The following is a 21042-nucleotide window of genomic DNA, read 5'->3' as shown; positions in this document are numbered from 1 at the left end:
GAGAGAGAGAGAGAGAGAGAGAGAGAGAGAGAGAGAGAGAGAGAGAGAGAGAGAGTTTGTATAAACACTTTTTAAGCGCAAAGAGGACGGACAACTTTAATTTAGAAACAAGCTTGTTTGAATCACCAAAGAAAAAAACTTTATGATGAAAAACAAGGTTCTAGTACTTTATATAGACCCGGCTCTCGGACTAATAATGTAATACGGTACTGTTTGTTTGTTGCGGTTCTTTTCGGAAGACTGATTATTTTTTTTCCTCTCGTCGTCGTTAAGAGTCATTTCCCTTTATATAAATTTACAAACATGGCGACTACCTTTGCGAATCCCACTCAACTGCTCCCTTTGGGTAATTCAGTTAGTCAAATTAGCTTAAAATTTGGACTTTTAACTCTAATCCTGCGTCTGTGTCCAGATGCGTATCTTATCAGCAACCGATTACGTCCGACGTGCCGGGCAGGCCGCCGGGGTCACTCAGTGTGTACTGTTGGTGTACAGCGCGCGCGCCGGGAAACGTGTGTTTTCGCCGTGAATACCGCGGGAGTGTGTTAACCGATAATGAAAATAACGCTGTATCTTTCATAGCTTTCTATTTATAAAGTGTTACAAACACATGAAATTGTACTTTACTGGACCACCGGTCGGAACTACTTTCGCTGTGGCGCCCCTGGTGCCTAGGGGCCCGCTGTTCTTCGTTTCCGAGCTCCCCTACTCACTTTTCTTCGTCCTCACTCTTCAACTGCCAGCAATCGACTGCCGTCTCTTACCGGGTTTTTCAGTCATCACGACCGTGCCACTGTGCCCTTTGACCCATGACCCTGACACCTTGAGGCTAATTGGTCAATCTAATCACGTGGTCCACTATTCTTATTGGAAGTGGCTATTCTCATCCGGGGTGAGAATAGAAAAACGATCTAGATCTAGATTTACCTCTCACCCCGGGTGAGACTTGCCAGCGTAGGCTATTCTCACCCGGTGCGAAACAAGACCTGCTTTTCCTCATTTTGGAATACTGTCTATCGGTGTGGATGATCAAATTGATAAAAGCCAAGAAAAAATTACATTATACTATAGCACAAAAGTAAGCTAATTTGATCGTCTTCAAAGATGCTATGGCTATTTCACTGTTCGAATCGAGCCGAACTACGCGGGTCGCCATTTTGTTTTGCCCGGAAGTTCTCGCAAGATCTACTCCTCCCCTCTCTCTCTCTCTCTGTCTCTTTCTGAATACTGTCTATCGGTGTGGACGATCAAATTGACCAAAACAAAGTTAAAAACTGATGTTAAAACACAAAAGTAAATTAATTTGGTTGTCTACAAAGATGCTACGGCTATTTAACTTTTCGAATCGAGCAGAACTACGCGGGTCGCCATTTTGTTTTGACCGGAAGTTCTCACGCTACTCCTCTCTCTGTCTCTTTCTCTCTCTCTCTCTCTCTCTCTCCACTGCCCACATACAAAATTGTACGCTTTTAGTAGGCTACAGTTGTAATGGAACGTTTGTTCACGGCACAGAATTCTACAATTTTTCTGTTATAATCACAGTGTAGAATTCTGTGGTTTAGGGTGAACGCAAAATTTGTTGGCCTAGATCTAGGCTATAACAGTGAACGCGCACCGGGTGAGAATAGCCAAAAGACTAGCCTGCACTATTCTCATCCCGGGTGAGAATAGAGGTGGCCATTCTTATTTGCTCGCGACTCTGCTGGCTTGGCCTAGGCGGCGGAGGCCTACTCCTGGTCCGGCAAAGTACAATGGAGGGCTAGAGATGCGCACGAGAGCTCATTTGCATAATTGCAACCCCATTGGCCCTGCTCACGACTTATCATGCTATTGTGTATATGTGTGTGTGAGTGTCTTTAAATTATTGTTGCCAGGGGGGCTAGCCCCCCTGAAACCCCCCCCCCCCCCCACTGTTGGGTATGATACCACCATGGTCCACCAAAGTTAAATCCCCTGCCAACTCTCAACCACCACCTCTCGCTCACCTCGCCTCGCCAGTCGCCGCTGACTTCGCTGTGCGTGCGCGAAGTCGCCCGCGGAACTACCTTTTGTCCTCACGCAGAGTACTATGAGTGCGTAGTTAGGCTAGGCGTGCGTAGTAATCACGGGCCGAGACGGGTGGTCCGGTAAAGTACAATCCAGCCACTCCCTCTCACAAGCTGATAAGACATTACGAGTAGTTACGCCCATTCGAATAACGGAAGGACTAGCAGAGTGAGAGGCGAGAAATGACACGCAGACAGTGCCACCCATCACCGTGCCGTCCTGTGTGTGAAACTGAAAGGGAAGGGAGAGGGTGGTGAGATGAGGCGAGTGGGGAGTTGATCAGGGCCTAGCCCTAGGCCTAGATCTCCTTACCTTCCTTCACCACCTGCGCAACAGGGCTAGCCCAGTTTAGATCCCCGCCACGGCCGGCTTTCTCGCTGAGCGAGTTCCCGTACTGCGGGGCAAGATGAGAAATTGGTCATTTCTTGGGACACGAGACGAGAAGCATTTCTTGGTACCGGGATGGGGGGAGGGCTGGGTGCAACACCAGAGGACAAAAAAACTGAAACTGGAAGCAAATGTTTAATGTTTAGGATTTTGGGCGCTTTTTCGGTAGTTCCCACCCCCCTATATTATATAGTAATTTATTCGGGTCGGGGTAGGGGTGGAGTAATTTTCGGCATTTCGGGAATATTATCGGGTCACAACTTTACTAATATCGGCCTAGGTCCAATATTCAACTCACGAAACTCCTTTAGTACAATACATGAACGAAAATTACTTGGATTAAACGCTTATTTGTAACAGTAATAGTAATAGGTTAGCTTCCAGTGTCTCTCTCCATCCTCCTCCTCTCTCTCTCCCTCCCCCCTTCTCTCTCTCCCTCTTTTGGTAGGCTAGATCTAGAAGAGAATCTAGAGAATGGTTCAATTTCCAATTTGGCAACCAAAGAACGGTTGGCCAAATTGTACTTTCACTTCCGACCAAAACAACAATGGCGACAGTTTGGACGACAGACAATTTCCCAGACGCACTTCATGATTGCAATTAACGGTAATTGCCCAATGCATAGTGTTTAACTCTTATCCTGCATCTGTGCCCAGATGCGTGTCTTATCAGCAACCGATTACGTCGGACTCGCCGGGCAGGCCGCCGGGGTCACTCAGTGTGTACTGTTGGTGTACAGCGCGCGCGCCGGGAAACGTGTGTTTTCGCCATGAATACCGCGGGAGTGTGTTAACTGATGATGAAAATAACGCTCTATCCTTCATAGCATTCTATTTATAAAGTGTTACAAACACATGAATAACCCCCTCTCACAAGCTGATAAGACATTACGAGTAGTTACGCCCATTTGAATAACCTTTCTGGACGCTCTTGTTGTTATGAATGACCGGAGGTTCGAAAAGGGATAATTTAGGTCAATTTCCTAATGTTTTACACTCAAATTGTTCTTTGTACCTGCACAAGGGTATTCAAAACTATCAAACAAGCTCATTTTTTATCAGATAGTATTATTTCATACAAAATCAAGCTCATTTGAAATATTTTGTATAGAAAAAATGGAAGTCTTGTTTCCTGACTATCCTTTCGAGCTCCTCATGTCTAAGTGGGTCAATTTCTTCTATAATTTCATTGGATGAACATCTAGAGCTATCAACTTGGCATGTTTTGAATGAGACGTATGCCTCGATTACGAACCAACGCAGGTGGTTCTAGAAGAAGGCCACAAACGCACACAAACTCAAGCAGACTGACGCACACACACTTGACCTGCGTGAATGGGGATCCGACTCGGGACCCGAATGACACGTAAGAGGATGCGCGTGCGCTGAGCCAGGAGCTATACTGACTCGGGACCAGAACGCAGGCGAGGTGCCGAAATAGGCTTATCGGGCTACATAAACCCGGCTCCCGCAGGATGAGGGTTAATTATGTAAATAAGACAAATCGATTACTTGGATGTAGTAATTTAACCTAAGTCTACATTACGAATGCCAAATCGAGCGTAATTGAGCAAATTTCGAATAAATTACTATAATATAGGGGGGTGGGAACTACCGAAAAAGCGCCAGATTTTGATTACTACTGCAGCTCTCTGCAAAGTAAAATGTGCGTTGGTGCAGGCCTTGTATGAAATCGGGAAACGTCATAACTTGTAAAAGTGTTTTTGAACTTAGGGGCCTAGGTGTTCGCGTTCATTGGATTGGTGACAGTAAATTAGATCTGTATATTTTAGCTTTCTGTTCAAGATTAGCAGATTTTCAGTATCACTGCATCTTGCCCTCCCACAGTTCTTACACCTCTCACACTGAATAGGTCTACTTGGGCTATTCTACTCTACTTTGAGTTTGAGCATTAATTTTTGTCTTTCATGTTTATAGGCCTATATGATATGAATCATGACAGTCGATATTCTGGTTCTAGGCTCAAAACAAGATTCATTTTCATATAGTTTATATACAGGCGAATATGATGAAGGGAAAATATTTAATAAGTCGCACAAGACCTCAGGTGCCACCACTTTCTGTATGTAATCAAGATTGTAAATATTTGGTACGTGACTCTTACTTGAAATTATCTCCCAAACCCTCAAATTGGTGTGAAATAACCTTGCTTTGATAAATTGATGGTATTTATTTCAGCATTCATGGGTTCAACAGTATAATAATAATGGGTGTCAGTATAATAATAATGGGTGTTTCTCGAAAATTGGCTTCTGTGGCGATCGCCCGAAAAGTTCCTCCTTTTTTAGAATTCGAAGTTGAGACTCATGAAGAAATCGAGGGTCGGGAAGCGCCGAATGACCTTGACTTTGAAAATACGTGCCCCTAACAATTCAGTGTTAGGTGGGCGTACTCATGCCTACAACTTCCATACTTCGAGGGGATATCAATTAAAAATTTTTACCAGAGTATGAAGGAGTGGAGCTACGAACATGAAATTTGGTATGTAGACACTTATATTTTTCTCTATGTAGTCACCAGCTGTAAGAACACATTTTTGCTAGCGATGAATGACCTTGAAAAGTCTTTCAGAAAAAATGATTGATTTTGCCTTTCAAAAGAGTGTTCCACTTTGTTTATGACGTCATCATCTGTTTCAAATCTTCTGTGTTTCATATGTTTCTTCAAATTTGAGAATAAAAAAAAGTTTTAAGGTGCTAACTCGGGGGAATATGGTGGGTGTGGCAATATTTCATGCCCATATTCCTCAGCCGTGAATATCGCCTTCCGCGACGTGTGTGCCGTGGCATTGTCATGAAGCAAAAAGACACCTTTCCTCAGTTTGCCTTGTCATTTTTCCTTCAGAGCTACCTTCAGTCTCTTTAGCAAGTCTGAATAGTAGTCCCTTGTGATAGTGTGACCCTTTTGTAGATGATCCGTATGAATTATATCATCCTGATCCGAAAATACAGATAACAACACTTTGCCAGATGTATTCTGCACTTTGGCATTTTTGGGGTGGGGGAAAGATGGTGTTTTTTATTGCATTGAAGTAAAGTTGTCAGGATCTTCATCAGACAGTCAATCATTTGCTGACTGCACTGTGGTCTCTGGGTTTTTTTAATGAGGGGTAAGGAGGCGGGGCGCCCATCTTGCTGACACTTTTGACATATTCAAATAGTCATGAAGAATTGTCTTGACAGATATCTATCCATAGCTCAAGCCAGTTTCAGTACAAAGTTGTCCGAGAATAACGCGCCTGTCATTCAACACAATCGTCTTGATTTTTGAAACATTGTCTTCAGCCACGGCTGAGACAGGGCGACCTTCTCGAGGGTTGTTTTCAATGGACATGTTACCACATTTGAGTCGCTTGCACCAATATTTGACCCCATCATAGCTTGGGCAGATATCTCCATATACTGCTGACATTTCATTGTGTACAGACCATGTTTTTTTTTTTCTTGGAGATGAAGGAACTTCATCACAGCTCTCATTTCAATTTTTTCCATTTTGTGAACAAAAATCAAAAGTGCTAATCATGCTTTCAAGGGTGATGTTAAACTACCTGCTGTACAACCTGTACTAACCATCAGAAATTCCCTATTATTGATGCACATTCTTAGTTTAGATGTATCTTGAACCTGTTTAAATTTCTAGTTCGTAGCTCCACTCCTTCGTACTTAGGTATAAAACTTATTGATACCTACTCGTATGTCCCTCTGCCTCTCTATCTCTTTCAGTCATGCCCCCATCTGTATTTTATAACGAAGTGAGTATTCATTCAGACTGGGGTCTGATTAAACAAAAATGATATTTGGACTCTGAATTGAGTCCAGCATGACGTCATTTCCGACCTTTGTATGGTAGTGAGGAGGTCCTTCTCGGTCATGGTTGAGACGTAGGCTCTAGTGTCAGGCATGACGTTGGTGCGACATCGGGCGAGTAGCCACTCGGAATATATATATACGGTGCATGTTGTTATTTTCTATCTAGTAACAATCACGCACTCTCGATCTGCTGGGGGAAAAGGATGTTGGGAAGAGGCCACGGCTGTCGATTTTGTGCTGTATGTGATTTAAAAAGAAAATTAATTACAGAAAAAGTATAGCTCACAACAAAATGAACTTTGGAAAAACGAATGGTGGTGGGAGTAATGATGATGCTGTAGTTGTGGTGGTGGTGCCCGGGGCCTGTTACCGTGTATGTAGGCCCTGAGTTGTCGGTTACCGTATACGTAGACACTGTCATTGAGCAATGAGAGTGCTGTCTTTTGACACAGGAACACAGTCCTAGTAGGTAATAATATGGTAATTCTAGATCCAGACCTGCCACTCATCCCGATTTAGTCGGGATATCCCGATTTTTTGCTCCAAATCTCAAGCATCCTGATTTTCCCGATTTCGATCGTGTATCCCGATTTTTTGTCCCAGTCTGCTGTTGTGTTGGATTTTTATGAAAACTAAAACGTACTCTGCCTTCTCCTTTATCGCGGGAAGCACCCGTTGAACTTTTTGTCAGTAAAGTAGGAACTCGGAGCACTATTTCCCGAAATATCGATGCCACAATTAGTAGTTGACTCGCCCCAAGTTGTGTGTGATCTTTGCCCGCACTCAGAATTCTCCGATGATAGCCTGGTAACTGTTATAATTTGGGACATACAAATAATCGATAATATTCGTAGTTCCGCTGCTACTTTCAAAACAAGCCTTGTCCGAGGTCTGGTAACTGTGCGTTCACACCAAACACTCGGACGAGCGACTGTCTTTCTAACCCTTACACAACTACATGTAACCGCGCTGACAAGACAAACATACGGCCGATGTCGTTGCTTTAGTCTGAACGCATTATGAGGGATAAGAGATTTGTTGGTACAATTGATCGGTCGGCCGTCGTCGTTATCCTAGAGTACTAGAAGTGAAACGACTGTCGCTCATCTGAGAGTTTTGTGTGAACGCGCAGTTAGTCGGACCCGTTAATAAAATTGTTTCAATCGCGCATTCGCGTCACGTGACATGGCATCGCCGTGTGAGTTCTGCGTGTCGGGGACCGTCCGTTGTCGGGGTCAACTTAAGTTCATGTATTTCGGGACTTATTGGTTGGGGTGGGGAGGGGGGTAGAGACTTTTGGACTAGGAGTGCTTGACGTGATGCTTCAGAATTTACAAAAAATAATAACTCGCACACACACACACACACGCAAACAAACAAAGACACTCAGGGGGCATATAGGCCAAGTAATTTATGGACACCCCTGGAAAAATTCTAAGTCAGCTGTGGCAGTCACCTTGGTGATTTGCTGTTGATCCCGATTTTTTTCACCAAATCCCGATTTTTTTCTCCCTGAGATCCTGATTTTGAGGTTTCATTAGAGTGGCAGGTCTGTAGATCTAATTCTGGTTTTATGTAAAATCCCCCGGCGACAGATATATTATGTAACCTACTTACACTCACATAAGCCGGGTCCGAATAAATAGAACATTTTTTTCAGATCCGAGTCCGAAAAGGTAAGGGGCCCTAGACATGTACGATCCAATAAGGCGGTTTTATCCGGAGTTGGAGCCTGCATTGAAACCGCCGCGCAAAACCGCCATTCGACGGGTCGGCGCATCATCCACATCACTCATACTTTAACCGCAGCGAGTGTACTGACAATGACTATTTGCTTGCAATTTATGTGCTGCTCATGGAGAAGAATTTTGTTTTCTCTTAGATTATTGAAAAAACGCAAATTCCGCTCGGATCTTGCCTTAAAAATGAGTCACTTGTTTAAAAAGTGTCATTTTAAGTGCGGTAAATCATTTTGAAGATATTGACAGTGACAAGATAAACCGGCTAAGCCCGCGACGTCACACAAAGGCTATAGGCGGCAGAACGCGCTGAGCTGTAGTCAGAAAATCCTACATGTTTAAATCGCCAGTTCAACTTTTTTCTAGCAGTGTTTATCCACATCTGCAGTTCTGCCGCCAGGTTTGCCTTTTCATTGCGAACCGGCAGTTTGGAACGTACATGTGTAGGGCCTCTAAAACCCATTTTTGGAGTTCTATAACCCTGCCTTTCAATTTCTTTGCTCTTGTTGTTGTCTTTTATATAGGCTATGCAGATGATGTGATTTATGATCGTTCATGGACAATTCTGTATTTTCAACACTGATAAAGTTTTTAATTTCAACAGAGCTGGTGGACAAATGTATAGGCTCCAGAATTCACATCATCATGAAGAATGACAAAGAGATTGTGGGCGTTCTACTTGGATTTGATGACTTTGTCAGTATCCTTTTTATGAAGGTTGAGTTTGAGAAAGGTTTATTACATTTTATTTTTGACAGCGTGAAGTGTGTAAGCATTCTGTGTTTTATTCTCACTACTGCTATAGCCTTGTGCTGTAAAACATGCTTCTTGGTGATAGAAGACACTTGAAAAAGAGATTTTTTTCCAGCATTATATAACAAATATTAATGTTATCTTTGATCATCATGATCATTACCTTTCTCACCCTCTCTCTCTCTCTTTCTTCTGTAGCTGTGGCTTCATAAACGGGCCGACAGCACGCAGGAACTCAACACTTGCCCTATGGGTCCTTAAAAAGTCCTGAAAGTGGGTTATTGAAATGTCCCAGCAGACGGGTTCTGGCACGATAGCTGGCAGGACATCTCAGGAACACATGGTCCATAGTTTCGTCCTCCTCCTTGCAGGCTCGACAGGACGGGTCTGGGTTGTCTGCTGGCGCATATGACCTCAGCTTGGGCGATTTTCCACCAGTTCTCATTTGGTAGAGGAGACGGAGGTCCTGTCGCCTGAGGGAGGCCTCAAGCTGGTATGATGGCGGCTGGGCAAACAGCAGTTTGGGTTTCGCCTCTCTCTTCCACTTTGCGCGGGTCAATTGGTGGATGACGGCTTTAGCTGCCGAGAAATTGATTGGCGTGTCAATCTGGGTAAGTGCTGTTGCTTCTTTGGCAATGCTGTCAACTTTCTCGTTCCCAGCCAGTCCGGCGTGGTCTGGAATCCACTGTAAGTGGATGGAACATTCGGAGCATTGACAGAGGGTGTGCAGATGCTGCCAGATTGAGCACGCTACCTTTTCCGATTGGTTGGTAGGGCCGTATGAGAGGCGCATGACTGCTGACCTGGAATCAGTGTATACATGGATGCGTACACTGTTCGGAAGGCTGCCTGCTGTATGTAGTGCCCCAAGCATGTCAAGCGCTGTGTCAAGAGCTACAAGCTCGGCCCTGTAGCTGGAGGAACCATACCGGCCCACGGGTACACGTTGGTCGAGTTTGGTATCATCGGTCTTGATCAGTATTCCACTGCCTCTATATACTATACTCAGTACCGTGCTTAGCTGAACCGTCAGTCCAGACTTCTACATCAGGCAGGGGGAGTGATCGAATTGTAGCCTCTGCTGCTACTTTCCTGACGGCTGGTTCATTAGCACGCTTGCAGTCGACAACAAGATCGGTGCTAAAAGTCAAGTTGCATGATGCAGCCTTCCACGGTTGTGTGTGTGTGTGTGGGGGGGGGGGGGGGGGGGGTAAAACAACCAGCTCCTCACGTGGGTACGTATCCAGTTCAGTTTCGGCTACAAGGTTCTGGGCATGCTTTCTCCAGTTCGACTTGCCTGTCCGCGTGGGCACTGATTTTGTTGGGGAGGCTCTGCGTTGCTTTCTCACCCTGCACCAGGGTATATAGGCCACGAACAAACACTTTCCACCTTTCTCTATCCAGGGCTAGCCTTTTGATGTATTCCGTGTCTTCCCACTTTCCTGTACATCAATTTCTGTGATTCTTCTCCAGTTTCCATGCTGTCTTCCCTTCGACCTTCTAGGCTTCTACCCTGTGGATTCCAATTCAACACTTTCTTTGTTATGCAGCTGCCTGACTTCCTGAGAGTATGTCCAATCCATCGCTACTGCCTTTTTCTTACCTCATCTCTAACTGAGATCTGTCTTGTTTTCCATAAAACACTTCCTCTTTGGTGACCTTGTCTGTCCATCTGATCCTCAGTAACTTCCTCTTTATACATGTGTACAAAGTACAAGTCTGAGATGCGTTCCATGTTTCACATCCATACACAGAACTGACTTCACATTTGAAGTGAAAATCCTCAGCTTTGTTCGAAGTGAGATATCTCTAGTCTTCCAAATTCTGTGCAAAGATATGAAAGCAGTCTGTGCCTTTCCATTGTTATTTATACAACATTTTTATCTTCTCAGTGTTTGTGGAGGACTTCTGAACAGCGTTGTTATATCAAAGGGTATAAAATATAAGGGCTCAGAGCTTATACTTGTATGGGATAGAACACTATATAAATCCAATCTATCTTTATTATTAGTAGTAGTAGTTTTAATATTATCATTTGAAGTGTTGTTGTTTGTTGTTATATATTATTAATATATTATTATTATTATTATGCTGTGCATGTGTGTGTTATTGCTTTCCTTACATCAATTTCTAGACATGGTCCTCGAAGATGTGACTGAGTTGTAAGTATCAGTTTTCTTTTTTTAAGTCTTGATAATGTTTTAACCCTATCCATACGTCGTGTTTTACTATCGTGTCCTTGCGACATGGGGAAACTGTGCCACCTCTTTCCAAAGAGGAAATTTACTTGTTAATCCAATCCGTATGGTTTGCATAGCAGTTTGTGAAAAAATGATTTTTTGAGAAATACTGAAAGTTTCAAAGAGATCTTTGCACTAGAAGCATTTTAAAATGTGAAGAATACCAACCCGGGGTACAAAATGACCCCAAGGCGTACGGATAGGGTTAAGATTCCTTTGGCTGTCTATGTCCTGACTCAATCTACTGTCTAAAAATATTTTATACCTCTTAAGATCTTGAGAACTTGCATGTAGTGTAACTGTTAAGCTTTTTGTCTTTGTCAGCAGAAGATATTTGTTCGAATCCCATTTAGAGAAATCATTTTGTGAAATGTCTTCGTCCACTGAGATGTGCCCCATTCAGCCCTGGTTAGACCTGGTTGAAAGACAAGTCTAATCAGGGCGTCTTCAAATTGTGCATGTTCACATTGACCTTAGCAAGTATGTTAAGCTATAAAAATACAATCCTTTTGTTTTTATGAAATGTGACCTTTATTTGCTGGATTGCTGTATTATTAAGCTACACCAGTGATGGACTATGAAATGAACTAAAATATTTTTGTTATTGTGTAATGTTAATTAAATTAAATTAACAAAAATCTTGCAAAACGCAAATGTGATGTTTTTAAAATAATGTTCAAGCAATCACTGGAGCGTCTGTTTTTATTTTGTTTTTTGTTGTTGGTTTGTTTGCTTGTTTTGTTTGTTTGTTTGTTGTTGTTTTTTTAGGAGGCGAGGGGTGCTCATGTCCATAATTACATAAAATTTAATAAAAATCTAATGTGTACAAATTTATGTACTCCTTCCACTTGAGTCATAAACAATTCAGTGTTAGCAGATGTAGAGTAATAAACCCGCATTGTCTCAAATAACTGAATGTGGGTGGTTGGCGGGTGCTCTGGTGTGGTTTGCATCTTCTTTCCTATCAGACATCTATTGTCCTTATCTCTCCTCCTTCTTTTTCGTGTTTATTACTCTCTTGTAACACCTCTAATCTTTGGCACTTATATGACTTTATTGTGTTGCAAGTGCTGTAAAACTCTTACTAAAACTAAGATAAGTGAATGCTTCTCCTCTGATACTGAACTGAAAGTTTTTTGTTTATTCTTCTTGACAACTGTAGAAATCTTCCAGCTTACACAATGCTCTCTCCGCCGTTGGGTATAGGGCAAATCATATAACTTCCTTATTTACTGATATTGTATCTTGTCTTTTTTGTTTTCAGTGAGAGCACCTCTGAAGGCAGACGAGTGACGAAGCTGGACAAACTGTTGTTAAATGGAAACAACATTACAATGGTGGGTAATGTTGGTAGCTTTTTGGCGTACAGAGATGCACACCAATCTGTCCCCGTGGTTTTATGCAAAAAAAATTCTGAAATTATGCAAACTGAGGCTGAAAATGTGAAATTATGCGATTCTGTTAATTTGATCAAAGAATGATAAAGGAAAATAATCTGAAATTATGCAAAAAATGATCAAACTTTGCTGAATTGTGCGGGTGCGTAACACCACGGGGACAGTCTATCATATCCGTTTTATTGGAATGCAGTGTTCAAAGAATATCTGCCTTCTGTGGCCTGTTTTGACTTCATGAAAAAAAGGAGTTTGCTTTATAAGGAAACTTAGAAAAGTTTTCTTTTTCTCTATGCCATTGCAAACGTGTAGGATTAACCCAAACCAAATGACTCCCAACTAGTTAGAATGCAGCTAATACCAGGACTATAACTATAAACAACTACGTAATCAGCAACAAACACTGTTAACAGGCCCATGCGTCATCAGAGCTGCTAAGATGATAGAACCCACTTGAATCTAGTCATATGAGGGTGGGTGCTGACGGTGGGTATGAATCAAAGTAGGTCGTCCCGACTGAAGTTTTACGTAGGGCTGGGCGATGAGTCGCTTTAGCAAAATTCGGATAATATGTTAGTGCACCTCTTCGGCAAATAATATGATGTGAAATGCCTCGGCAAATGGGTAGAACCACTTCGACAAACGGGTTAGCATTACTTCAACAAATGGGTGTACCCACTTCGGCAAACGAGTCATGAAGGAGAGTTAAGAGTCTGATTTCGGATTGTGTCTTTTTCAGAATTATCCGATTATCCGGATATTAATCCGGATTTTGCCCACCTCTAGTTTTACGTAAGCAGAGGATAGCTTCCTTCACACAATCAAATGCAGGGTTGTTTTTTTTCCTGATTACATTGATACCAAGAGCAGTTATCCGTGCCCGACTGCATACCTCTCTGTGATGAATATTAATCCATTCATTGCCAGGTGGTGTTTGTCCCTACTAATATCCGGATAATCGGATAATTCTGAAAAAGACATAATCCGAAATCAGATTAGACCGCGAGTCCACTAAAAATGAGACATGAGATTGCTGTCCTGGCTGACAAGTTTAGCTGAAAAGCAGGACAGCAATCTCATGTCTCATTTTTAGTGGACTCGCGGTCTAGACCTTGCCCACTCATGACACATTTCCGATTACGGGTCTTTGATAATGTCACTTTCCTCATAATTATATTCCCCGTCTTACCCATAATTTTGTTTTAAAATTGCAAATCTTAGTCAAAAAGTGTAATTTTCTGCCTTTCAAAAGTCATTTTGATGTTTACATTTTGCGAGGGCGCACATTCATCCACAAGACTAGACCCATGTTTACTGATCAAGTTTGGCAGTAAAGTAATTCTAGAAAATTTGGCCATATCGCATTTTTACTTTTTCCAAATATGAATCCACGCGATGCTTGTGGCTAAATTTCCATACTGAAGAATACGAGCCAGATTATTAGCGTGGTGAACATGTTTCATCATATATAGGCAATATGCAACCTGGAACAGCAAATTTTGCAAACTTCTGTGACATCCGCGATACAACAAATTTAAAAATTAAGCGTTATTGTTACATACCAAGTATGTCATAATAAGGCAATAGAGAGGTTAAGAGGAAGTTATGGCATTTCTCCTGGGGGGGGGAGGGGTGTTATCCCTCATAAATTTGAGCGCATAGAGCCTACTGTTGAGCTGGGATATGCGCTATACAAATGCTATTTATTATATTACTATTATTGATGGGTAGGAGTGTGGTCATATTCTTTTTCACTTCTTTTCCTTTTTTCTCTCTCCTCCCTTCTCTCACTATATCTTACTCCCTTGCTCTGCTCACCTTCTCTCTCTCTCTCTCTCTCTCTCTCTCTCACTCACTTTTTTTTTTTGGTTTGTTTTCAGAACATATAATGACATTGCTTTCCTTCTGTCAGTTTACTCGAATTTACAGTTTCTCTAATATCAATTTTTTTTTTTTCAGTTGGTTCCCGGAGGAGAAGGGCCCGAGGTGGCGTGAGGCCACACAAACCTGTTTGGATATATTACACTTGTGGACTTGTGTATGGGGAATGAAAGGCACTGTTGTTGTGGCGCTCCATGATGGTGTGGCGACAGAATCTGCTTGTGTGATCGAGTTCAGCTAGATTTTTATGTACAACCCACCACTTTGTTTAAAACAAAAAGTTTTCTCAATTTATAAAATATACAATGAGTTATGTTATTTTAGATCTATCAGTGCTTCCACTTTTCCGTATTTTTACGGAAATGCCAGTTCCGTACTTGTCCCTCCATCATTATCTACTCCCTCCGTAAAAAAACTGCGACAGTGCAGGACTGCCGAAATTCCGTACTCGCCTTCGTATCGTCTTGTATAAGGTACGGATATTACGGTAATTCTCTCGGCAACAATCTAACGTTATAGAAACCTGCCAAATTGCGCATTTCCTGCAATCGGACATTATACCGCTATGTCCCAGTCCCATGCATTCATTGCGTGTTGGTCGGCAGTACATTTTTTACCTGCAGATGGATCAAAATCTGGCGAACCTTTTGTGCCAATTTCCTCCTTTCTGTCATTCACTCATTCCTTCCGTCTATCTTCGGATTGTTGCCGCGGCTGGAAAATCTGCGCGTTGATCAAGTATACTGACTTTTGATCTTAGACAGAAAATTACTGTCGGAAAGAAACTTTTTTCGCAAATTTTATCTAGATCTAGAGAAATTATCAATGCGAAGATTCTACGGCACGTGAACGCAATATAAGGGCCGCGATGAAAGAATATGCTGATACGGTCGTGCCCACTACGGATGGGATCGGCCGATTGCGCTGATCGCCCGACTCGGTCGAACAACCGTGTTTGCTTTGAAACTGAAAACAAACACGTTTGTTTTTTAGGCGATCGAGTCGCCCGATCGGCCGATCCCGTCCATAGTGAGCACCACGTATAAAATCAAGAATAATTCGAAGTGGTGTTCCGAGGTTGTGACAGGCGACATTCAGACATGAAAATTTAGAAAAAATGTGGGTATACGCTGCGCAACCGTATTTTGAAGGTACATCTATTCATTATTCCCAGGTTTGCCTGCTGTCAATGGTGCGACTACAAATTAATTGAATTATAGTAGCAATGAAAGGGGAACCTGCTTTTAAACATTTCCAACATTGGAAAGATATGCTGGCGATGAAGTCAAACAAGACAAAATGTTAGTGAAAAATGAATATTATGGGCTGTAGGCAATATCTTCAAACAGGCTCCCAAATGCCAATTTTCTACCCCCAGACCCCCTGCAGAATTTTCCTTACTTTTCAGCTTCAGCTGGTGGAAGCACTGATCTATGATCGTCATTTTTTTTTCAACATGTTTTTTTATTATGAAATTGTTATGAAATCAAATTGGAATTTTACTTAAGTGCAATCAGCTGATAGAGAGGTCGACTGGGAACAGGGAGGTAGATGAATGGGTTTTTTTATACTAGCTTTATTCAACACATTTTGATTATCAGTAATATCAGTACTGTCACATGTATGCATGGACAGATTTTGCCTGCTCTGAACTTCTTTCAAGGTCTCATTAGATCACCACATATGTTGGACTCATTTTGTTGACTGGTTTTATCACCCAAAAGACACATTCTCATTCATTTTGAGGTTGTTGTTTTTTTTCTCGGAGGGGGGGGGGGGGGGGGGGGGGGGTGGTTGCGTTTGAGAAAAGTTTGGTTTTTCTTTTTTGAAAGAAAGTTTGACCAAAATTCTGTCTGACGTTTGACCTGGGTTTGATATTTCTCTTAGTGTGGAAGCATGTTGTGGTAATTGAGTATTGTATGGTATATGTAAATGACTGAATGTGTATGTCGATATGATATTTTGTAGTCTTTTCATACTGTATGAATGTTTCATTTACAACACCCAATAAATGTTAACACCACAATTTTGTCTCTCTCTGTTTTTGGAGGGATTGGATTTTACTTCTTTTGTCTTACTTTGTTCCTTAAGTTTTGATTGTAACGCGTATAGAGCATACTGTTGAGCAGGAATTTGCTTTGTACAAATGCTGTCTAGTATTATTATTCTATATTTTTACTTTGAGATAGTTTGCTATTGGCTCTTTAACTTCTACTTCTACTTCTACGTCTACCCTCGTGCAAATGACATTGTGTTGTTCAAATCCCTGGTCGTTATTTCAGTTTTATGACCAGAGTGCAGAAATTAGCCACGGCCCAGTAAACACTGTGATCATAGGAAGAAGAACAAGTCCATAAACACCATAATGGTCAACAGTGTTAAGAAAAAAGTAATATGACACAGAAATATATTATTACTAGCTGGGCCCCCTTTTGATGAAAGGAATGATCGGTGTATTAACATCAACTGAAAATCATTAGCCTACTATTACTACTATATTTACACTCTACTGTAATGGAGCAATAAATCCTGAGAGATGCAAAAAATTTGAAGGTTTAGATATAGTGATGTATAGATTTATTCTCTATTCCGCTTTTGTGGTTGTACACTCCAGAATTTCAAAGGAGTGGAAACAGTGTGCACGGCTAGTGAACGGAAACCTCACTTGTTTACAATGGCGTTTTAGAAGACGGACTTTCCCAAGATTAGATCTAAACGAAACTAATGAAAAACTGAAAATTAAACTACGGTGACCTCATGCTCCCCAATAAAACTGTGCACCCTTTAAATGATTCTGAACCACAATAAATTTTGTCACAATCGAAAGTTAAGCGGTTCGGAATTTTAGGCAGCCAAAGTGACGAACTTTCACAAATATATGTATAGATGATGCACAGGAATCCCTCAAGTGTTCTATGCTCTCGAGACAGTAGACCGTCACAGTGAAGGGTCTGGAAGGCAAGAAGCTTCATTGTCTGTTAGAAACAATTTGTCAAGGTCATAACACAACTGCCGAAGTCTTTTTTTGTGAGGTTTCAGGTCTCTGGTATAGTAAAATCAGAAATGCCTGTACATTAACCGTGTAGCCCGTTTCATATCTTCAATGCACAGTCTAGCACCCATAGCAAAATTGGCAGGACACAGAAATCTTTTCGTTGGGTACAAATTTCTATTCGTGCTTTAAATTTACTACACAGAATATATAAAAGTATAAAAAACATTGGGGAACTGCAAATGTTTGCTATGTGCCTGCTAAACTGTAGCATGGTTGTTTCATATATTATGATATACATGTACTAGGAATCCAATGATAATTATAGAGACATTTCCACTTTTGCTCAAGTCATACAGTTGACAGGGGTAAGGACTGTTCTTTTTAAGATTTCTGAAATCGACCAAAAAAATTACTTACGTCATAATGGAATGACCATGACAAATTACTTTGGTAGGTCCGAGATAGTGCATTTTAAAAATGTGTATAAGATTCAGAGGGGCACTGTTGATGCCATTGGGGAAAAAAATAGCCTTTAACTCTTTACTTCTTTTGCATTATAATGAGCAAACGTAAGAAAAATGATGAGCAATGCTTGAAGAGAAAATAAATTTAATAATAATACACTGGAGTCAGAAATGTGACACAATTTTCAATCATAATATGAAGATATATTTATTATATTTTGTGAATACTTTCTCTCATACATTATTTTCTGGACCTGAGGCAAAGTCAATGAAGGTTTTTCAAACTCAGACGGAGGATACCATTTTAACAAAGTTCTCTGAATGAAATAAAACAATGAGCAGTGAATTCACTTTGGTGTACAACGTCATATCAACTGCATCTACCTGCATGTCACTGAAGGGTTCAAAAGTATGATCATTTCATCAGTCCAGATGACAAGATTAAAAAAGAAAAATATTTATTACTTGCCACTAGAGAGACAAAACAGTGAGACTATTATAAGAACCTTAGAATCCACTTCTTAAACATGTACATATATATATATATATATGTATTATATGATATGCAAAAAGTGTACCAAGTTGTTTTTTTATGTTCACCAAAGCATGCTTCTGTTCTCAGCCCGATTAAAAAAATAACAACCTAGCAGTTTGAGAAAGTCAGTCAGATAGATCTAAAGCTTTCCATCCTTTGCACTTCACGCACATAGCACGGAAAAAGATTTGAGAATGATAACATATGTCTTATGCCACACCATCGACACAATTTAAATTATGTAAGGGATGGGCCGTTTTCCACCCTGCCTGTTGGAGCCGACCCCAACTAGGTATTGAGAGGGAATCGTTGTGCCATTCCAGCCAAAAGACTGATTCTTGATAAAGTAGACTTCCCCATATGGGAACTGAACATGCACCTTTTGCGTACAACAGGGAAGATCATATCCAATTCACCACAGACACCAGTGGGAACTGATGATAGAGATACAGTGGAAACCATAAATAACAGGCCCGGTAATAGCAGGGAACCGGTAATAACAGGGATTCTTTAAATCCCTGTTTTTTTTCTACTCTTCGTCACTATTAAAAGTTATTAGTAATAATAACAGGGCCTGTGCGGAACCATATTGGTAATAGCAGGGACAAAGGCTCATTAATAAGGTGTAAATTTAAAAGTAAGAGAGAGAGAGCGTAACGCATTTTTGATTTAACAGGAATCTGATATAACGACTTTTTCTCTGTCCCACCATCCCTGTTATATCAGGTTTCCACTGTATTTAGTAACGATCTCACATTTAAAAATATTGTATTTGGACGGATAGCTGAAAACCAAAACGACAGCAAATCAGGAAGTATTGTAAAGAAAACATTTCACAGCTACAACAACATGAAAAGTTTTTTGGGTTGAAGATAACATAAACAAAAGCATTATGATTATTACACTTTTGCACGCAACCTTTCTTCCTCCATCAAAGTGCAGTTCATTTAAGTACATATGCAATAATGAAAACAGAATATTGTAATCATGGCTACACATTTTAGACTGGGCAGTGTTAAAATCTGAAAAGAAAAATGATTATGTAACGAAAAGAGCTCAACAACAACCAGCATATAATAATTGCTCACCGACATACACCGTTGAGGAAATTTACCATACAGTACAGCCAAACCCTCGTTACACCGCCAGCCCCACTTGCTCAACTGCAAGGTTTAGCTAATGTATGAAAAGGAACATTTATTATAAACATAGTACTTGTGTCATCATACTGACAACTGACATTACAACTATATCACCGAGTTGTGCGATCACTTATACTTTACCTTACTTACTTTTTCCATCCAGCCGCCATCAAAATCGATCTTCATCAAACTAATGTAAATTTACCCCACTATTCCACCGTCAGTGAACTAGTCACCAGAGCTACACACTACACACAGATCAGCTTCTGATCCATCAAAAAATATTCAGAGTTTATAGAGACGTTTTTCCCCTGCATGTAGCAATCACACATGGCAGATAAGTTAGTTTTAGTACGAGTTTTACAGCACTTGCAACACAATAAGGTCATATGAGTGCCAAAGATTAGAGGTGTTACAAGAGAGTAACAAACACAAAAGAGGAGGAGAGAGGACAGTAGTTTTTTTTTTATAGGAAAGAAGGAGCAGAGCACCCATCAAGGCAGATTATATCTTGATTAAGGGTAAGCCATATAACAGGGTTTGACTGTACTTCTATGAGCAGCTTAGGTAACGTGACTACAAATACATACAAAAACACAAAAAATTCACATTTTCATTTTTGTTGTGGTAGCTCATTCCCTGCATATTGCCACATACTAGGTCACAGAAATCCCCCACTTTGTCCCTGTTATGTCTGTTCTATGTCAAAATTGTATCTACGCTTAGATGTGTTTATCTTTCTTATTAATCTCATATCCTCCATTTCACACTCTGTTTAAACTCTGTATTTTTTCTGTAAAGGTAAACAAAATATGACCGGGTTTATTATTTCCACAAAAAATAATAATAATATGACTGGGTTTCGGGCCAGATGAGTACATAAAGTGCATGTTGATAGTCAATATACATCTCACTAGAAAATTTTTCTGCTATCATTTATATCTCGCCAAAATGAAAAAAATACCCTGTAAAAAATTAGCAAAGTTCTCACAAATCAAACATAATTAAGTATCTATGTGTGCTTTTTATAAAAGACATATAGTCGGGCACAGATAACACGTAGACTTACATGGACAACTCGTACAACTTGTCAATGTCATTCCCTGACTGATATCTTTATACTTTTTCGCTATGCGGATTACCCGAATAATGAATGTGATGAATATATATTTGTCAATCCCCAACGTGTTCGAGTTATCTGTACCTGACTGTAGTGAAATATTATGTAAATTAAGCTTCACACTGCAGACAAAGTTAAACACAATATAAGAGTGACATCAAGTATTTGTGCGACTTTTCCACACGCAATGTTCTTACATGGGACAAGTTGTTATGAAGCAACCGTCATATTGGGTCCCCTTTTGATGAACTTGTGTAAATCCTCATTTTAATAAGATTTTTACGGCACTTGCAACACGATTAGGTCATATAAGTGCAGAAGATTATCAGTGTTATTAGAGAGTAACATATGTAAAAAGAAGTAAGGATAGTAAAGATTTTATAAGAAAGAAGGAGCAAACTGCACCACAACACCCGCCAACCACCCACTTGTACATCCTCAGAACAAGGAAAATAAAAAATTTTGCAGCTCATACAGCCTACTTTAGAGTAGGTTCAAGCTTTATAATGCAAATACA

At 40.8% G+C, this 21042-nt stretch overlaps 1 protein-coding gene across 1 annotated transcript; it reads left to right on the top strand.

Annotated features, from left to right (window-relative positions):
• The first annotated feature begins 284 nt into the window (after positions 1-284).
• LOC101860802 (U6 snRNA-associated Sm-like protein LSm5) lies at positions 285-14570 on the top strand. Its single transcript, XM_005095712.3, has 5 exons — positions 285-346; positions 8606-8701; positions 10889-10916; positions 12259-12331; positions 14348-14570. The coding sequence occupies exons 1-5, from the start codon at positions 304-306 to the stop codon at positions 14381-14383; spliced, it is 276 nt and encodes a 91-aa protein (XP_005095769.1). The 5' UTR covers positions 285-303; the 3' UTR covers positions 14384-14570.
• The last annotated feature ends 6472 nt before the right edge of the window (positions 14571-21042 follow it).

The sequence above is a fragment of the Aplysia californica genome, unplaced genomic scaffold (assembly GCF_000002075.1).
Source record: "Aplysia californica isolate F4 #8 unplaced genomic scaffold, AplCal3.0 scaffold00112, whole genome shotgun sequence".
Classification (NCBI taxonomy): Eukaryota; Metazoa; Mollusca; class Gastropoda; order Aplysiida; family Aplysiidae; genus Aplysia; species Aplysia californica.
This window is presented reverse-complemented; position numbering and strand designations above follow the sequence as displayed.

What these genes read in the sequence shown, in the direction of transcription:
- LOC101860802 (XM_005095712.3), top strand. Translation starts at nt 304, where the DNA reads ATGGCGACTACCTTTGCGAATCCCACTCAACTGCTCCCTTTGG. An exon ending in TGGATTTGATGACTTTGTCA is followed by an intron (nt 8,702 to 10,888) that starts GTATCCTTTTTA and finishes ATCAATTTCTAG; the next exon opens with ACATGGTCCTCGAAGATGTG. An exon ending in ATGGAAACAACATTACAATG is followed by an intron (nt 12,332 to 14,347) that starts GTGGGTAATGTT and finishes TTTTTTTTTCAG; the next exon opens with TTGGTTCCCGGAGGAGAAGG.